This window comes from Phaseolus vulgaris, chromosome 10, assembly GCF_051622355.1.
Source record: "Phaseolus vulgaris cultivar YP4 chromosome 10, ASM5162235v1, whole genome shotgun sequence".
In the NCBI taxonomy this organism is placed as follows: domain Eukaryota; kingdom Viridiplantae; phylum Streptophyta; class Magnoliopsida; order Fabales; family Fabaceae; genus Phaseolus; species Phaseolus vulgaris.
The window spans coordinates 5,607,889-5,624,631 of NC_143507.1; the positions used below are offsets into that span (position 1 = coordinate 5,607,889).

Sequence of the window (16,743 nt, forward strand, 5' to 3'; positions counted from 1 at the left end):
GTCTTTTGACCGACACACACATCAAGCGACCTATGGGCAACCAATGAATCAGCTAAAAGACGAAGTTATAATAGGTTTTTGTAAAGTGTAATTCTTTTCGTAAATTAGAGTGGTAACATTTAGGTGGAAAAAGACTTCATTTGAAAGTTGCAATTAATGATTTTATCAATTTTGTTAAACAAAAGTTATATTACACTTTCAGGATCTTGTTTGAATTTAAAATTAATTTTAAATAAAGTGGTTCATGATCATTATTACTACTTCGGTATAAAAGAATATAACTTAAATTCATTAAGCGGATTTGGTTGAATGTGTGGATAATAGTTATAAGAGGATTTGGTTGAATGTGTGGATAATAGTTATAAGAGAATTGTGGAAGCATAAAAATAGATCTTCAGTAATAAGTATATAGATCACTCGGAGATTCAATGACGCAGTTGAAGGCTTAGTCTTAGGTGACATCGAAGATACGTCAGCATGTTTCTCTTATTTTGATCGGTGTCTTGAGATCCATAAAAAAAATATAAAGATTGGTGGTGAGGTGAGGAATAGTAATTTTGTTTATGGACATAGGAGAGTACATTTTGTATACATCTCTTTGTATGAGGGTTGCTACCAAATTTAGAATCTAAATAATTGATAGTTAAAATCTTGGTAGCTAACTAGATACCAATTTAGAAACTATTTAACAATAATAGAAACTAATTTATAAACCAATTTTTTTTAGTCTCTAATTTAGTAATTATAACAACTAATTATTTTTTGTTATAAAAATTAGTTTCTATTTCATAATATATTCAATGGTAATTTCCTTAGCTTAAAAATTAAAATAAACAACAAAATCATAATAACTAATTACCACAGATAATAGAATAAATGAATACTTCATCATCTGTATCCGAAGACACAAATGCATTAAAAAAGTAAAATAAACAAATAATGATGGTTTAGTTGGTTTTATTAAACATGAAAAGTTCTTGAAACTATATGCAAAGACCAAAGTGTCAACACAACCAACATTTATCAATACGTGGAATTCTTAAGATCTTCCAAATGCTGAATCAAAGCACTTTGAGTTTTTCAACATCATCTTATTGAAACCAAGATTAAGCAAATCTCGTAAGAACTCAATAAATTCACAAGTGTAGGCAAAGCCTTTGTCTCTATCACTCAGTGCATTGTCTGTTAAACCAACACAAGGATGCTTCACAAGGAAATTACTTAACAGACCCTCTCTAAACCCAAATGCTTGTTAGACACAAGTTGCTCAAACTCCTTTGTTACAGTACAAGCAAAACTTGAATCTTCAATGATCTAAGAAAGTTTATCTGAAAAGGAAGGAAAAAGCAACTAATTATGTCATCCAAAAGTAATAAAAACAGATTCAAATGATAAAAAAACACAAGAGTCTTAACCTGGAGAACTTTTAGTCTCAGAAAGGGCAATCATGGACTTAGAAGCTTCTTGAATGTCTCCAACACCAACATCATTAGTGGTTTCAAGTTCTATATTCATAATTGAAAAAGGTACGTATATTTGACCTTCACCATGTTCCTACACAGATTCAATCAATTCATGATAACATCAGCTTCAAGGCCTATGTTATGTGTAAGTTCAAGGTCACCATATTCATTGTATGTTTCAGTTTGGATGAACTAGGTTTTATAGTGGGAGAAAATATCTAGAAAGAGAATCTTCATCAACCATAACTAGAGACAACTTTTTTATTTTCAATTCTTAATGCAATATACCATATCACATGTTCATAAAATCTTAGTTTTAGTTTAAACATAATTATCTGATTTCTTCTTGCTTTAGAAAATATGGGTTTATGTATTTATATTTTATGAAAAGAAAACGTGCAACATTACTTTTTAGTATGGGAAGTTATTTATCTATATTTTACTACATTCAGAAGTAACTGATAAGCAAAATAATGAACTAATTACTGATTCAGAATCTGTTGATAATGCTATTGTCTTTGCATATGTTGATGTAGTTCCTTCTTGAAAACTTCTCTTTATTTCCTGTATAAAATAAATAAGATATCAAAGTGTGGACTATACTTATTTTCATATAATAAAAGGAAAAAAAATAACTGAAGACTGCCTTCTGTGGTAGAGTAAAACTTCTTCATGTTTCCTTTGTTTTTGGATAAATGGAAAGAGTTTCTGTCAAGGATTTGTCTGACATGGAATCCTCTTGATCATTTAAACTAGTATTTGATATTTTTATAGTATGTAAGAATATTATGTGACACCTCACGATTATTTATCTTATTAATTGATAATTATTATATTTATTTTATTATATTATTGGTAATTACTAGATGAACGCAATTACTCTTACTATAAATAATTAGGGTTTCCTCTTAGGTGTATTATAAATAGAGATTACCAGACAACTAAAGAGACATCCTCATATTCTAACATCACATTGCTGAAACTAATTTCCTAAAGGGATTTTCAAGCCTCTCATCTCTTTGTCTCTCTACTCACATAATTTCATTCTAAGCGATACACCCTAAAGGGGAACCCGATCAAGATCATGTCTTCGTCCCTCAGCCATACGATCACGGGTCTACCAGGTATTATTTAATCATTATTCACGTTTCATTATATGATTAAGGAATCCTAATCCAATATTTGGTATCAGAGTCAGGTTATGTTGCTTAATCGATTCTTCTTTCGTTTTCCCTAAATTTGGAAGAAACGAGGATTTTGATTCAACCTATTGATTTTCGATGTTTTTATTTTGATATATTATTGAACCACTCATTTTCGAAAATCCACATTGATATCATAAAATAAATTCTAATTTTTTCGAGATCCATAATTATTTTAAGATTTTGAAAATTAAAATTTAATATGAATGTTCTTCATAATTTTCGTGAGTATTCCCTTATTAGGAATGGAATTAATTTTGATTCTATGTTCATCATCATTATTTTTTGTTCATATGAATTTTCGAAAATTAGGAATAAAGAATTTTCGGAAATTAATTATTCCCTTAATTAGGAAATTTCGAAAATAATATTTTTCTTAATTAAAATTTTCGAAATACAAATTGATTCCCTTAATTAAGAATGGATTTGATTTGATTGTGTTTTCCTAAAAAAATAAAATAAAAAAATTGATATCTTAGTCTCCAAGTTTTTCCTTATTTAGGATAATATATTCTTGCCTTATTAATTTTCGGTATTATTATTACTATTTTCAAAAATAGCAGTCGTGTCAAACTTGGAAACATATCAATCTAATTAAAATTTTGAAGACCAAATCTAAAGTCAAATCCTTAATATTCCGCTACTCACCTTATCGGGTTTATGAGTAACATATTTACGTGTTTCCTTTTATTTATCGAATTAAATATGGTAAATCTCATGTTACCGTAATTATGTTTAAAAAAAAAATATTAAGTTTGACAAAATTAAAATTAAATTTTTTGCTTAAACTCAATAACAGGAGAGTCTCCCTTCTGTCCAACGATGATGGGTTATGTCTTGTTATTTGAGTCTAATTAAGCACCTTCACTTACTTGTGAGTACACTTAATTATTAAATATTCACATGACATTTGCCTAAAAACACAATTATTTCTATTCTGTCCAACTATGTTTGTTGCACTTGTGTTTTGCAAACTTAATATGTGCATAAGCTTAAATGTTCACTTCTGTCCAAAGATGATGTGTCACATTCTTATTGCACATACCTTACTTATAATTGTTCATTATGCTTAAATAATTGGTAATTAACCAAAGTGAAAGCTGATTGTTTAAGTAGAACCTAATCTAGTATATTATTTTGATGTTATAATAGATTTTATCACAGCTTCATTATCATAATGGTTCTTACTTATGCCTGCTTTAGATCTAAGTTTCCCTATGTCACTCTAACTTTTTCCTTAGCCTAAGTATCTTAATTCGTCGTTTAACCAGCCCCTAATATGGGAATTGAGACCTTGATTGGTCAAAATCATTCTTCTTGGAAAGATTCCTTGATGCTGACTCTTGGGATGCTGGATTTTGATCATGCACTAATTGAAGCTGCTCCTCTTGCCCTCACTGATAAGAGCACTCCTGAAGATAAGATGGCTTATGAGAAATGGCAAAGGAGTAACAAGATGTGTCTTATGCTTATCAAGAATTCCATCAGCCCAATCATCAGAGGAGGCATTCCTGATTCACCTAACGCTAAGACTTATCTAGCTTCTGTGGAGGAACAATTTCAAGGAACCTCTAAGGTGCATGCTAGTACTCTTATCTTGAAGTTGGTGACTACAAAATATGACGGGCGCACCGGCATTCGCGAGCACATCCTGATGATGAGCGACATGGCCCGCAAACTTAAGGGATTAGCCATGGAGATCAATGAAGGTTTCCTAGTCCACTTCATTATGACTTCTCTTCCTTCTGCGTTTGAAGCCTTCAAAGTCAACTATAATACTCAGAAGGACAAATGGTCCATGAGTGAGTTGATTGCTATGACTGTTCAAGAAGAAGAGCGCCTGAAGCTGGAGAAACCAGATGTTGCTTACCTCATGGCTGCTGAATCGAAGAAGCGGAAGGGAAAATTCCATAAAAAGGAATCTAATAAGGTCCCTAAAACTGATGCAAGTGCACCCTCCAGCTCTAACAAATCCACTAGCAAGTCCTACTGCAAGTTCTGCCGCAAGGTAGGACATAAGCAGTCTGAGTGCTCAAGCTTTAAGGTGGCTGGCTAAGAAAGGTAATCATCTAAATATGATAATTGAGTCCTTTAATTTAAATGTTCCAACTAATACTTGGTGGTTTGACTCTGGTTCTATGGTTCATGTGACCAATTCAATCCAGGGATTCCTTACAATCCGGAAGCTGGAAAGAAACCAAAGAACACTTAAGATGTGGAATGGACAAGAACTATTTGTCGAAGCTGTGGGAACCTTAGAATTACTTATGAAAACTGGAAAATGTATTAAACTTTATGATACCTTATATATTCCCGAGATTACTCGAAATCTTGTATCAGGACCAAAGTTAGACATTGATGGTTTTTATGTTTCCCATGGTCATGGCAAACTTACTATTTGTTTAAATTCTCAATTGTTTGGTACTGGTTTTCTGGATAACGGTCTCTATAAGTTAGAACTAGATGATAACTTCTCCAAATCTTTGTTATCATATAATATTAATGAGAACTTAACAAAGACCAAGAGAAAACAAGACTTAGAAACTTCATCAATGTTGTGGCATCAACGTTTAGGCCACATTTCACGAGATCGCTTATCTCGATTTGTGAAGGATGAAGTCTTACCATATCTCGATTTCACTGATTTTGGAACATGTGTCAAATGCCTCAAAGACAAAATGACATCTACGACGAAGAAAGGTGCCACTAGGAGTTCAAAATTATTAGAACTTATTCATACTGACATTAGTGGCCCTTACAGCATCATTGGAATAACAGGACATAATTCATTTATCACTTTTATAGATGATTATTCTCGTTACATGTACTTGTATTTCATTAAGGAAAAATCTGAATCACTTACAACTTTTAAAGATTATAAAACTGAAGTTGAAAAACAACTTGATCTTCAAATAAAAGTTGTGCGATCAGATAGAGGAGGTGAATACTATGGTAGACATACTGATTTGGGACAAGCCCCTAGTCCATTTTATGAGTTTTGTAAAAGCCAGGGAATTGTGAACCAATACACCATGCCCGGTACTCCTCAACAAAACGGTGTTGCTGAAAGGAGAAACAAGACCCTAATGAACATGGTGCGTAGTATGTTAGCCAGTTCATATACTCAATAGAGTTCCTTCCAAATCTGTCCCTAAAACTCCTTATGAACTTTGGATTGGAAGGAAACCGAGTCTTAGATATATGAAAGTATGGGGCTGCCTTGCTGAAGCTAAAGTTTATAACCCTTTCTTAAAGAAGCTTGACATGAAAGCAGTAACTTGTCACCTCATTGGGTATCCCGATCACTCAAAGGGTTATAGATTTTATTGTCCTTCCCACGTCACCCGCATTGTAGAAACCAAGCATGCTCATTTCCTAGAGGACTTCAAGATCAGTGGGAGCAGTGACAATCCTTACCTGGATTTACTAGAAGTACAAGAGGCGGGGGGAGATCTACATCGACTACTAATTTGCCTTTGATCACTCCTCTTGTAACCATTCCGCGCGTCACTGCACCACCTACTCCACGCTCAGACCTTGATGCTACTTTGAATCCATCCGAGAATGAAGGCACCCTGAACGACAAACATCAGTACAATGCAGAACTCGCTAATCAGCTCAGGAGGTCATCTAGAACTAAAATTGCTACTAATTTTGATGATTATGTAACCTACCTGACTGAAGCAGAAATGGATGCCGGAAGGTATACTGATCCTACCTCTTACAATGAAGCCATTACTAGTGATCAGTCTTCTAAATGGAATAATGCCATGCTCGATGAGCTTGACTCCATGAAGAAAAACAATGTTTGGGATCTAGTAGAATTACCCGACGGAGTAAAACCCGTAGGATCTAAATGGGTGTTCAAAACCAAGCTAGATCAGAATGGAAACATTGAACGCTTCAAAACAAGATTGGTTGCAAAAGGGTTCACTCAGAAAGAGGGAATTGATTATCAAGAGACCTTTTCACCTGTCTCTTGATGAAAAGATTCCTTAAGGATCGTAATGGCCCTCGTAGCTCAATTTGATCTAAAGCTACATCAGATGGACGTCAAGACCGCTTTCCTTAACGACGACTTGTATGAAGACGTGTACATGCAACAACCAGAAGGTTTTAAACCTGAAGGTCAAGAACACTTAGTCTGCAAGCTGAAGAAATCCATTTATAGGCTGAAGCAAGCCTCACGACACTAGTGGTACATAAAGTTTGATGAAGTCATGAAGAAACAAGGTTTCCTTAAGAATCAAGTGGATCAATGCACCTACCTCAAGATGAGTGGGAGCAACTTTACTATACTTGTCCTTTACGTAGATGACATTCTATTGACAAGTAATAGTATAGACATGTTGCATGAGTCAAAGCGCATACTTTCGCATAATTTTGACATGAAGGATCTCGGAGAGGCCGCTTATGTTATTGGCATCGAAATATACCGAGATAGAGCTAATGGGATTTTTGGATTATCCCAAAGGGCCTACCTTGACCTTGTCCTCACTCGTTATAACATGCAACATTGCTCTCCCTCTGTGGCTCCAGTAATTAAGGGAGATGTTTTCGATTCTTTTCAATGACCGAAAACAGAGGCTGAAAAAGAGAAAATGGCGATGATACCTTATGCATCTGTAGTTGGAAGCATTATGTATGCTCAAGTCTGTACTCGTCCGGATATCGCATACATTGCTGGAATGTTAGGCCAGTATCAATCTAATCCTGGTCTAGATCACTGGAAAACAGCTAAGAAAGTACTTCGATATCTACAAGGCACAAAAGACTATAAGTTGACCTATAGGAGAAGTGAAAGTTTAGAAGTGGTGGGTTATTTTGACTCTGATTTTGCAAAATGCAAAGATGACAAGAAATCCACTTCTGGGTATATCTTTATGTTAGCAGGCGGGCCTATCTCATGGAAGAGTCATAAGCAGCAATTAACAACAACCTCAACAATGATGGCAAGAATATGTTGCAGTGTACAATGCAACTTGTCATGGAATGTTGTTGCGAAATCTTATCATTGGACTCAAAGTCATTAACTCCATTTCCAGGCCATTGAAGCTTTATTGTGATAACTCAGTTGTTGTTAGTTTTTCGAACAATAATAGTTCGAGTGGCGCTAGATTTTATCTTGATACAAAGTGCTTGTTCGTACGTGAGTGAGTTGAGGAAAATAAGCTTTGTGTTGAGTATATTAGTACTAAAAATATGCTTGCAGATCCGATGACTAAAGGTCTCCCACCTAAAGTATTCGAAGAACATGTTTCGAAGATGGGATTATCTAAAGACCTTATAATTAGCATATTTGTACTTACTTATGTTTAATAAAATTTCCTCATTTACCTTGATTTGTGTGTCGTTAAATATGTTTATGCATGCCTAAATATACATAGACACTAACTGTACAAATCAAAGTCTAAAGGGCTTACTTATCAATTGATCCTAAAATTTACTTAAGTTTTAAATTTGTAAGTATGATTAATTTGGGTCTTGAGTTGAATACAGATTCAAAGACTGTATTTCTCTGCTACAATTACAGTTTAGGACTAAAATGGGTATTAAAATCTGGCCAGACTTATCTAATGCTCATAATAAATAATCCTTTGGCCAAGTGGGAGAATGTAAGAATATTATGTGGCACCTCACGATTATTTATCTTATTAATTGATCAATTACCATATTTATCCTATTATATTATTGGTAATTACTTGATGGACTTAATTTAATTACTCTTACCATAAATAATTAGGGTTTCCCCTTAGGTGTATTATAAATAGAGATTACCAGACAACTAAAGAGACACCCTCATATTCTAACATCACACGGCCGAAACTAATTCCCTAAAGGGATTTTCGAGCCTCTCATCTCTTTGTCTCTCTACTCACATAATTTCATTCTAAGCAATACACCCTAAAGGGGAACCCGACAAGATCATGTCTTCGTCCCTCAGCCATACGATCACGGATCTACCAGGTATTATTTAATCATTATTCACGTTTCATTATATGATTAAGGAATCCTATTCCAATATAGTATTATTCTTACAACATGCATAATCTAATAGTGTGACATTATTTTAAGAAGGATTTATGGAAGAACTTTTGTTTTCTCATCTGGTTGTTGACTGTTCGATAGAGTAAAGCAATTAACTCCAACATTAATTAAGAAATTCTTGTTGAGGCCCTAATCATTGTTTGGTCTATATCTCCTATTTAGATTTAGTATTTGATTCAGTGTCATTTGCATTTAGATATGTTTACGAAAATAGATTGATTTGTGCTGACCTGCAATGAAGTCAACTCACTCCCTGATGCTACTTCAGCTTTAGTCCCAATTCGAAAGTCTTCAGTGGCTTTTGCCATTTCATTATGATTGCTGATTTCTCTGCCTTCAGAGTCTTCATCAACATCATCCGACATCTCTAGTAATATGTTCTTTGTAAGCTGATTTCTCAGTTCTGACCCTATAATCAAAATTAAACACCTTTCAGAAAGTAATTCACAAGATTAAAAATGTGTTGTTTTATTTTTAAATAACATTTTTATAGTTAAAAAGTATAAGAGCATTTGTTTACCTTTCTCTAATTTTTTTTTCATCCCGAAACAAAAATATTTAGAAATACTTTGTAAAAAAATTCTAAGCTTCTTTTGTTTATTTTCTTCCATTCATTTTTTTTCTCTCTCTTTACTTTTGTACTTATTTCCTCTATCCAAATTACCATAAATGATACTTGTAAACACTAATTGTAAATATTATATTAATATCCATAAGAAACACAAAGATTAAATGATAATTCTAAATAACATTTAATAATTTCAAAAGTGAATTCAACGTACTCATTTTACAACTTAAACTTCAAATAGACAATTATAACCCAAAATCGGAAACCCTAGAATAGAGAAGAAAAAAGTAACATAAGAGATTTTAATTCTGAGAGAAAAGAAGTAAGGGAGAAGGATTACCTGATAGGATAACAAGAAGCTGTGTGTTGTGTATATTTCTCTCACTCATTTTTTTTAATTGTTTTGGGCTATTATTAGACTCCGGTAATGTATTTCCTTTTAATTTATATGATCACAAGTTAATGAGTTAGTTTGACTTATGATGGGTTCAATTTGGGTGAGCTAGTTTCAATTTTTACTACAAGAAAATCATTACATAAAAATCAATTTTTAGAAACAAAAAATAATTAGTTGTTATACTGCCTAATTAGAGACCATTTTAGGGATTAAATAAATTTTTAATTTCTAAATTAGTTTATATTATTGTTAAATCGTTTCCAAATTGGTATTTAATTAGCAACCAAGATTTTTGCTACCAAATTTATAAACTAAATAATTGGTAGTTAAAACCTTGGTAGCTAATTATATACCAATTTAGAAACTATTTAACAATAATAGAAGAAACTAATTTAGAAACTATTTTATTTTTAGTTTCTAAAGTGATCTCTAATTTAATTACCATTGCAACTAATTATTTTGGTCTCTAAAAATCGGTTTCTATTTGATAATTTTCTTGTAGTGTTTAGTCAATACCAAAATTTGCAATTCCTACCCAACTCAAACCCATTAGGTAAAGAAAATAAATAGAAAAGAGAGTCATTATACCTGTAGAATTAGTATTTTGAGAATGGGTAACCATTGAGTTAGATGTTCCCTGCAAATCTCTATCATTAACATCTTTGGTTGTAGCAGGCTCCATCTTAAGATTTGAATAAGGTATCACCATTTCTCCTTCTTCATATTTCTGCATAGATTCAGTGAACCATCGTCTTTTAGGTTATTAATGTTCAGAATTAGTTGTATCCATTACTAATACATGTTTTATTAGTAAGTTTAAATGTTAGAGGAATAGAAAGTGTAAATAACGGCAAAGATTAGTATTCAAATCTCATCAATTAAATATTTTCACTTGAGTTTGGGTGCAATTTCCAGGAAAAAACCAATTGTGATTGTAAGAGACATATCATATTATTCATAAAAAAATTATTTGTTCTTTAGTTTGAGTTTAAGTACCTCAACTTCTTTTTTATTTTGGCAAAATTTATAATATTCTTGATTTTTTTCAAATGCAATAATGAACAAAAACCTACAAAATTACTCTAAGGTATAAGGGCATTATTGAAAGTTTGGTTTCATAAAATAAAATTGTTGTAAGAGTGTGAAATATATATGATAGACGGGTAGGAGTAAGCACAATCTATCACAACTAAGATGAGACACTTCAGGGATATCCCAACCTGTACACATTAGTCAAGTTCATTTCTAACAATTTAGTCTAATGGAACTCTATGTGAATGGGAATAAGATTTGGATGGATATGTTGATAGTCATCATCCGGAATATGCAGAAGAAGTCTTTTTTTTTTTTGCCTAGATAAATATGTGTCTAGATGAAATATAATTTTTCAAAGGTGACATTCTCTTAGTCGGATTAGTATTTATGCCCATTACAATGCATAAAATCACTATCATAAATATCCAAGTGGCAGATAAATGTTAAGAAAGAAGGGAAGGACTAATAGTAGATTCAAGAACTGGAGGTGTGTGTAATCTTAATTAATTCTTTGTTTTTGTATCTATGCAAAGGTAGAGTTTGACAATTTTGTAAAGTTGTTACTTTAAAAAAAAGGTGGATCTGTGATGTCTGGGAAACACGAACAGAGTGGAGGCATGAGGGTTATTGAGATACAGTTTGGGGGCTAAGAGCTTACATTGTCAGGGCAACAAGTGCAGTAGGATGTAAGAAGTGTATTATGCTATTTTTCCTGACTACTGAGAAACATGCTAGCATGTGTAGCTATGATGATATAAATTGTGTATTACCTGTAATTTCTATGAAATGCTTCATTTATGTTGCTGTAATGCATTTTAACAAACGCTAAGTGCAAACGAATAGTTACAAGATGTTCTCTATGGGGATATGTGATGCCTGAGGAAGACTAAAGAGTGGGGCCTGAGGGTTTTTGAGATACAAATTGGGAGTTAAGGCCTAAAATTTTTTATGGTAATTGTTCATTGAACTACTACTATATAAATCAAAAAATTGAAGGCATCAAATACAAAATACTTACTAATGAATGTCTTTTATGTAGAGTGGTATCTGTTGCTGATATTGCCATTGATGGTATCCCAAAACCAGGAGCTTTTTCAACAATTTGTTGTTCTTCTTCCACATTTTCTTTGCTTTGTTTTACTACATCCTCCAACTTCTTCGATTCAACGTCATCTTCATGTTGGTTGTCTTCATGAATCTTAGCATGAATAGATTGGTTTGCATTGTTCTGTGATGAAGTTAACTCACTTCCATCGAATGATGCTGCTTCAACTTCAGTCCCAATTAATAAGTCTTTTGTACATTCTGTAGTTGGATTCTGATTGCAAATCTCTTCGGCTTCAAGAAGATCACAAAGCGATGGACGTAATACATCGGAGACACATGATTCTACTTACGAAGATCATATAGTAAATATTAATATCCTCTATAAAAAGTAACTCACAATAATAACAAAATATGTATGCTTATGAATCACAATTTTCAAGTTCAAACTAGAAACATATATATGTTGTCTTTTAAATAATGATAATTAAAATTCTTGCATGAGTTATATTTCTAGATTATTTAGATTATTCCTTAATGAATAGACTAATAACATTTAGACTCTTCACATGTGAAATTATTACATAAAACTGATGCAAAAATGCTTAATGTGTATATAGTACCTTCGATAGAATTAAAAATATCTTGGAAACTTTGAAGGGATGAAGACAAGGAGGAGAGTTTTGGACAATTCTTCACCCAACAATCTTTTACAGTAAGAAATTCAGTCTTCTGACAAAGGCTTGGAAGTTCAACAAATACTGCAGTTTCCAAATTTGGAATCTCAACTTTTTCATCACTGTTCCCTTGGAATACTTCCTCTAGCATACATGCTTTTATGATTATCAGAACTTCTAACTTAGGTAGCATTTTGGAAGTTGAAATGGGAAAGACACATTTCAATTTGTTGCATTCTTCTAGCAAAAGTGCTTTTAGCCTTGGAAAAAATGGCTTTCTCTGATTCTTTGTATCCTCACCAATTATCTGTTTTAATTCATTGCATCCAGATATGACAAGTGTATGCAAATATGGTAAGCATTCCAACATAGACGCACAAAATATTACTTCAGCATTTCCATAGTCCTCAATTACTAACACTGTAACGTTTTGTAGAGTAAAAAAAATCTTGGAGCTCACAGGTGTTTGAGGCGTATTATTCAATGCTATGTTTTTCAAAGATACATCCATAGTTTGTCCAATCAAATCATTTTCATTGGAGTCATTCACCTACAAGTGATTCACCATAGCCAAAAAAAATGTGTCATGCACCCATTTAGATATTAATTATTAAATAACTTGAAACTTTAGTTCCTCCACCGAATTTTTTTTATCAATAAACAAGTGAATTTTCCAAATTTCTGTTATTATAGATTATAGTTTACCTATTGTTAATAATATCAAGCTACAAAATATCAAATTAACAGTAATTTATTTATAAAAAAATGTTTTGAATTCTAAATCCAAATGTTTTAAATTAACAGTTAATCTAATTTGAGATGTGATTGTTATATGATTGTTCATAACTATATACAAATGCTAACCTTTACATTATAAGTTACATGCATAAAAAAAAATAGAAAACATGTAAGATAAGAAGGGGTGAGAAACATACCATTGAGAGAGAAGAGTCTTGCAATTGATCATTGGAATCCAAAGGAATTTTGGTAGTTCTCCATTTGTTTTTATATTTATGGATCCAATGTAAAATCTTACATTTCATGGAGTTTGATTCTATTTGTGCCTTGAACTCATCTCTGGAAAATGACCTCTTCAGTGATGAACACATAGACTCATTACATTCTGAAAAAATGTCCTCAAAATTAGGCAAGTCTTCTAGATAAACTTGACTTAGAGTAGTGAATATGACATCTTTTAACTCATGATGTAAATCTTCCTCATTATACTTATGTTGGTATGAGCCAAATAAGTATTTTAGCCCAGTACACTCCCTTATATCCATACATTCAAGTCTTGGAACATTTTGAGCAATAGCAATTGGAAGTATAAAGATTAATTGGGGACATTTGTTGATACAAAGAGTGGTTAAATTTGGAAAGGTTGAAGTAAAATTCTTGTTATGATTATGATCATAAACTATTTCTTCCTCTAAATTTTTCCTTTCGTTTTCCTCTCTAACTATACTTTTGAGTTTTTCACAATCATCTATCCACAAGTTCTCCAACAATAGTAGACTTTGTGTGGTCGACAACTCAAACAGAGATGTCAACATTGGGCATCCCCGTATAGTCAAGCATTGAAGATTGCAGAAGGATATCTTGCTCTTTAACAATGCGCCTTCAAAATTTATACAATAACATAGAATGAATTTTTCTAAACTCTTCAGAAGATCAAAGGGAAGGGGTCCACTACATATTTCTTTCAAATTCTTCATTTGTACAAGTTCAAGTACAACCAACTTAGATAAGGCATTTTGCACACGAGAATCAGTATTGTCAATTAGGCATCTGAGTTGTGAAATATTAAATAAACCAATCTCAACTAGATTAGTCGCACCTTCATCATCAGGAAAAATAATCTCAGGTATGAGGTTTTTCCATACTCCTCGAAGTTGCCTTAAATGAAGTAATTCTACTTTTTGCATTAGATTCTTGAATGTATCTTTAGAAAAGGTTTCATCAGCCATGGAAAGATCCAGGACATTTCTTACAAGGCTTTCCTTCGAAATGGAGTAGCCACTAGGGTCAAATATACAAAACCTTTGATAGTTAGGAAGCTTTACATTGTGAGGACTCATTGAAATGAAATTACCAATCAAATACAATTCTTCCAATGAAGTGCAACTTTCAATCACTTCATATGGATTGTTCCATTCAAAATTATTAAGTTTCAAGTTCAATAATTTAAGTTTCACCAATTTTGAAATCTCTCTAGGCAATTCATCCATTGAACACCTAACCAAATCAAGAGTCTGAAGGTCCTTTAGGATTCCAAGCATAGATATGTTACCCAAGGTGAATCCTTCAAGGTATAAAGATCGAATATTGGTTAACAATTGAATTGATTGTGGTAATAACAAAGTTGCTTCTCCATATATATGGGTATTTGATAAGTACAAAACTTGAAGCCCTGCTATATTTTCAAAGAATGAATTTGGTACTTCCACATAACCATATTCATTTAAGTAGACAATAAGAATATCAAGTTTAGATCCATCAAATTTGAAGGAAAACACATCCGTGCTCTTGCCTTCACACAACAAATATTTGATGTTCTTCCCCTTTTCAACCATTGTCATTTCATTCTTGTTAGATGTATTCATTGCCAAAATCTCCTTGTTAGCTATTGATAAAGCCACTTCACGAACCAAGTCATGCATTTTCACACCTCCAAATTCTCCATTCAATAATAAACATGAATCTATGAGTTTATATGTTGCTGCAATAACTTCATTACGACATGCATCATAATTGTAATCATCAACATTTTTCTCAATGAGACCTGCTCCTATGGCAAGCCTGACTAAAAGTACTTCAGATATTTCTTCATCTTCTTGAAACACAGAACACAAAAGGAACAATTTCTTAGCTGTTTTATTCTTGATATTGTCATAACTATACTTCAGACATGCATAAACTTTACTCCAATTTTCATCATCATCACGTACGAGCATGGACTTTTGCAAGGATTTTAAGGTCACATCCCATTCTTTTGGACGTGTTTGGCCCTTTAAACTACCAGCGATAACTGCAATTGCAATTGGCAATCCTTTACATTCTTTGGAAATTTTATGACCTTTATTTAGAACACTTTTAGAGGAAGTATCACTTAAACCAGCATGCTTTTGGAACAATATCCACCCCTCTTCCTCTGGTAAGATATCTAGTTGAATTATCTTTTCACATTCCATTTTATGGCATATGCTCATATTGCGAGTTGTTACAAGAATTTTGCAACCATTGTGGTTGTCCTTAAATGGAATACCTATTTCTTCAAAATTGATATCCCCCCACACATCATCTAGAACTACAAGAATTTTCTCACCATTGGTCAATCTATCCCACAACCTTCTAGGTCTCTCTGATTCAGTATAATCCTTCAATGGTAGTCCTAATGGTCCTGCAATATCATCCTGAATCTTCTTTGTATCAGGGGTATTAGATACTGTAGTATCAATGACTTGATCAAAAAATTTTGATTTCTTAAGCTTCTTACCAATCTCTTTTGCTAATGTTGTTTTACCTGTGCCCCCCATCCCTTGCAATCCGATCATATAGTTGTTGTCATTTGTCAATGCATTAAAGAGTTCTTCAAATTTTAACTTTCTACTTTCAAAAGATATGTAATTTTGAGAAGAATGATATTCAATATCTGGAACATCACGAATGATTCCAACATTTTCAAAGTTGCATTGCATGAGTCTTTTAATCTCTTCTGTCTTACTTTCCAATTCCTTCCCCCTACTATACTGCCATTTGAAGTTAGGACACCTACCAAAAAAGCATGTCATTTTTATTTTGGTGTCTTCTTCAATAAGGTCTTCAACTTGTTTTTGCCAAATTTTGACTTCTCTTCGTATGTTATCATTTCTTCTATTTGCCACTCTAACATACTCTTCTAAAGTTTCCTTTTTTGGTATCAAATTTTTTCTTTCATTTTCAAATTCTCTAGTAATAAATGTGAAGCAACAAATATAACGCGATTGTTCCAGTGTTGCGTTAATCAATTTCTCCAAATTTGACTTTGCTAAATCAGATACAATGCTCACCATCTAAATCAAATTCGACACATGAAAATTAATTTATAATAAAATATTAATATTTTTTTTATGAATAAGACTAGAATAAATTTTCATTATCTATGAAATATTAAATATAACGTGTAAAAAACACATACTCTCAAATAATGAACGTTGTAAAATTGCAATGAAAAATTCATAAATAAGCAAGTACTTTTACATCAATGTAGTATACTTTTTTCATTGATTCCATAAGTAACTATTTGAAATCCTACCAACCCTTAGTTCCC

The 16,743-nt window shown here is 32.6% G+C and overlaps 1 protein-coding gene across 1 annotated transcript; it reads right to left on the minus strand.

Annotated features, from left to right (window-relative positions):
• Window positions 1-990: 990 nt before the first annotated feature.
• Window positions 991-16,486, minus strand: LOC137818797 (uncharacterized). Its single transcript, XM_068622406.2, has 8 exons — window positions 13,370-16,486; window positions 12,381-12,984; window positions 11,732-12,102; window positions 10,267-10,405; window positions 8,944-9,122; window positions 1,950-2,027; window positions 1,416-1,554; window positions 991-1,328 (listed from the first exon to the last, which is right to left on the minus strand). Exons 1-8 carry the CDS (start codon window positions 16,484-16,486, stop codon window positions 1,315-1,317), a joined length of 4,641 nt encoding a protein of 1,546 aa, XP_068478507.2. The 3' UTR covers window positions 991-1,314.
• Between the last annotated feature and the right edge of the window lie 257 nt (window positions 16,487-16,743).

What these genes read in the sequence shown, in the direction of transcription:
- LOC137818797 (XM_068622406.2), bottom strand. Translation starts at nt 16,486, where the DNA reads ATGGTGAGCATTGTATCTGATTTAGCAAAGTCAAATTTGGAGAAATTG. An exon ending in TACATAAAAGACATTCATTA is followed by an intron (nt 10,406 to 11,731) that starts GTAAGTATTTTG and finishes GAATCTATGCAG; the next exon opens with AAATATGAAGAAGGAGAAAT. An exon ending in GTGAGTTGACTTCATTGCAG is followed by an intron (nt 2,028 to 8,943) that starts GTCAGCACAAAT and finishes TATTTTATACAG; the next exon opens with GAAATAAAGAGAAGTTTTCA.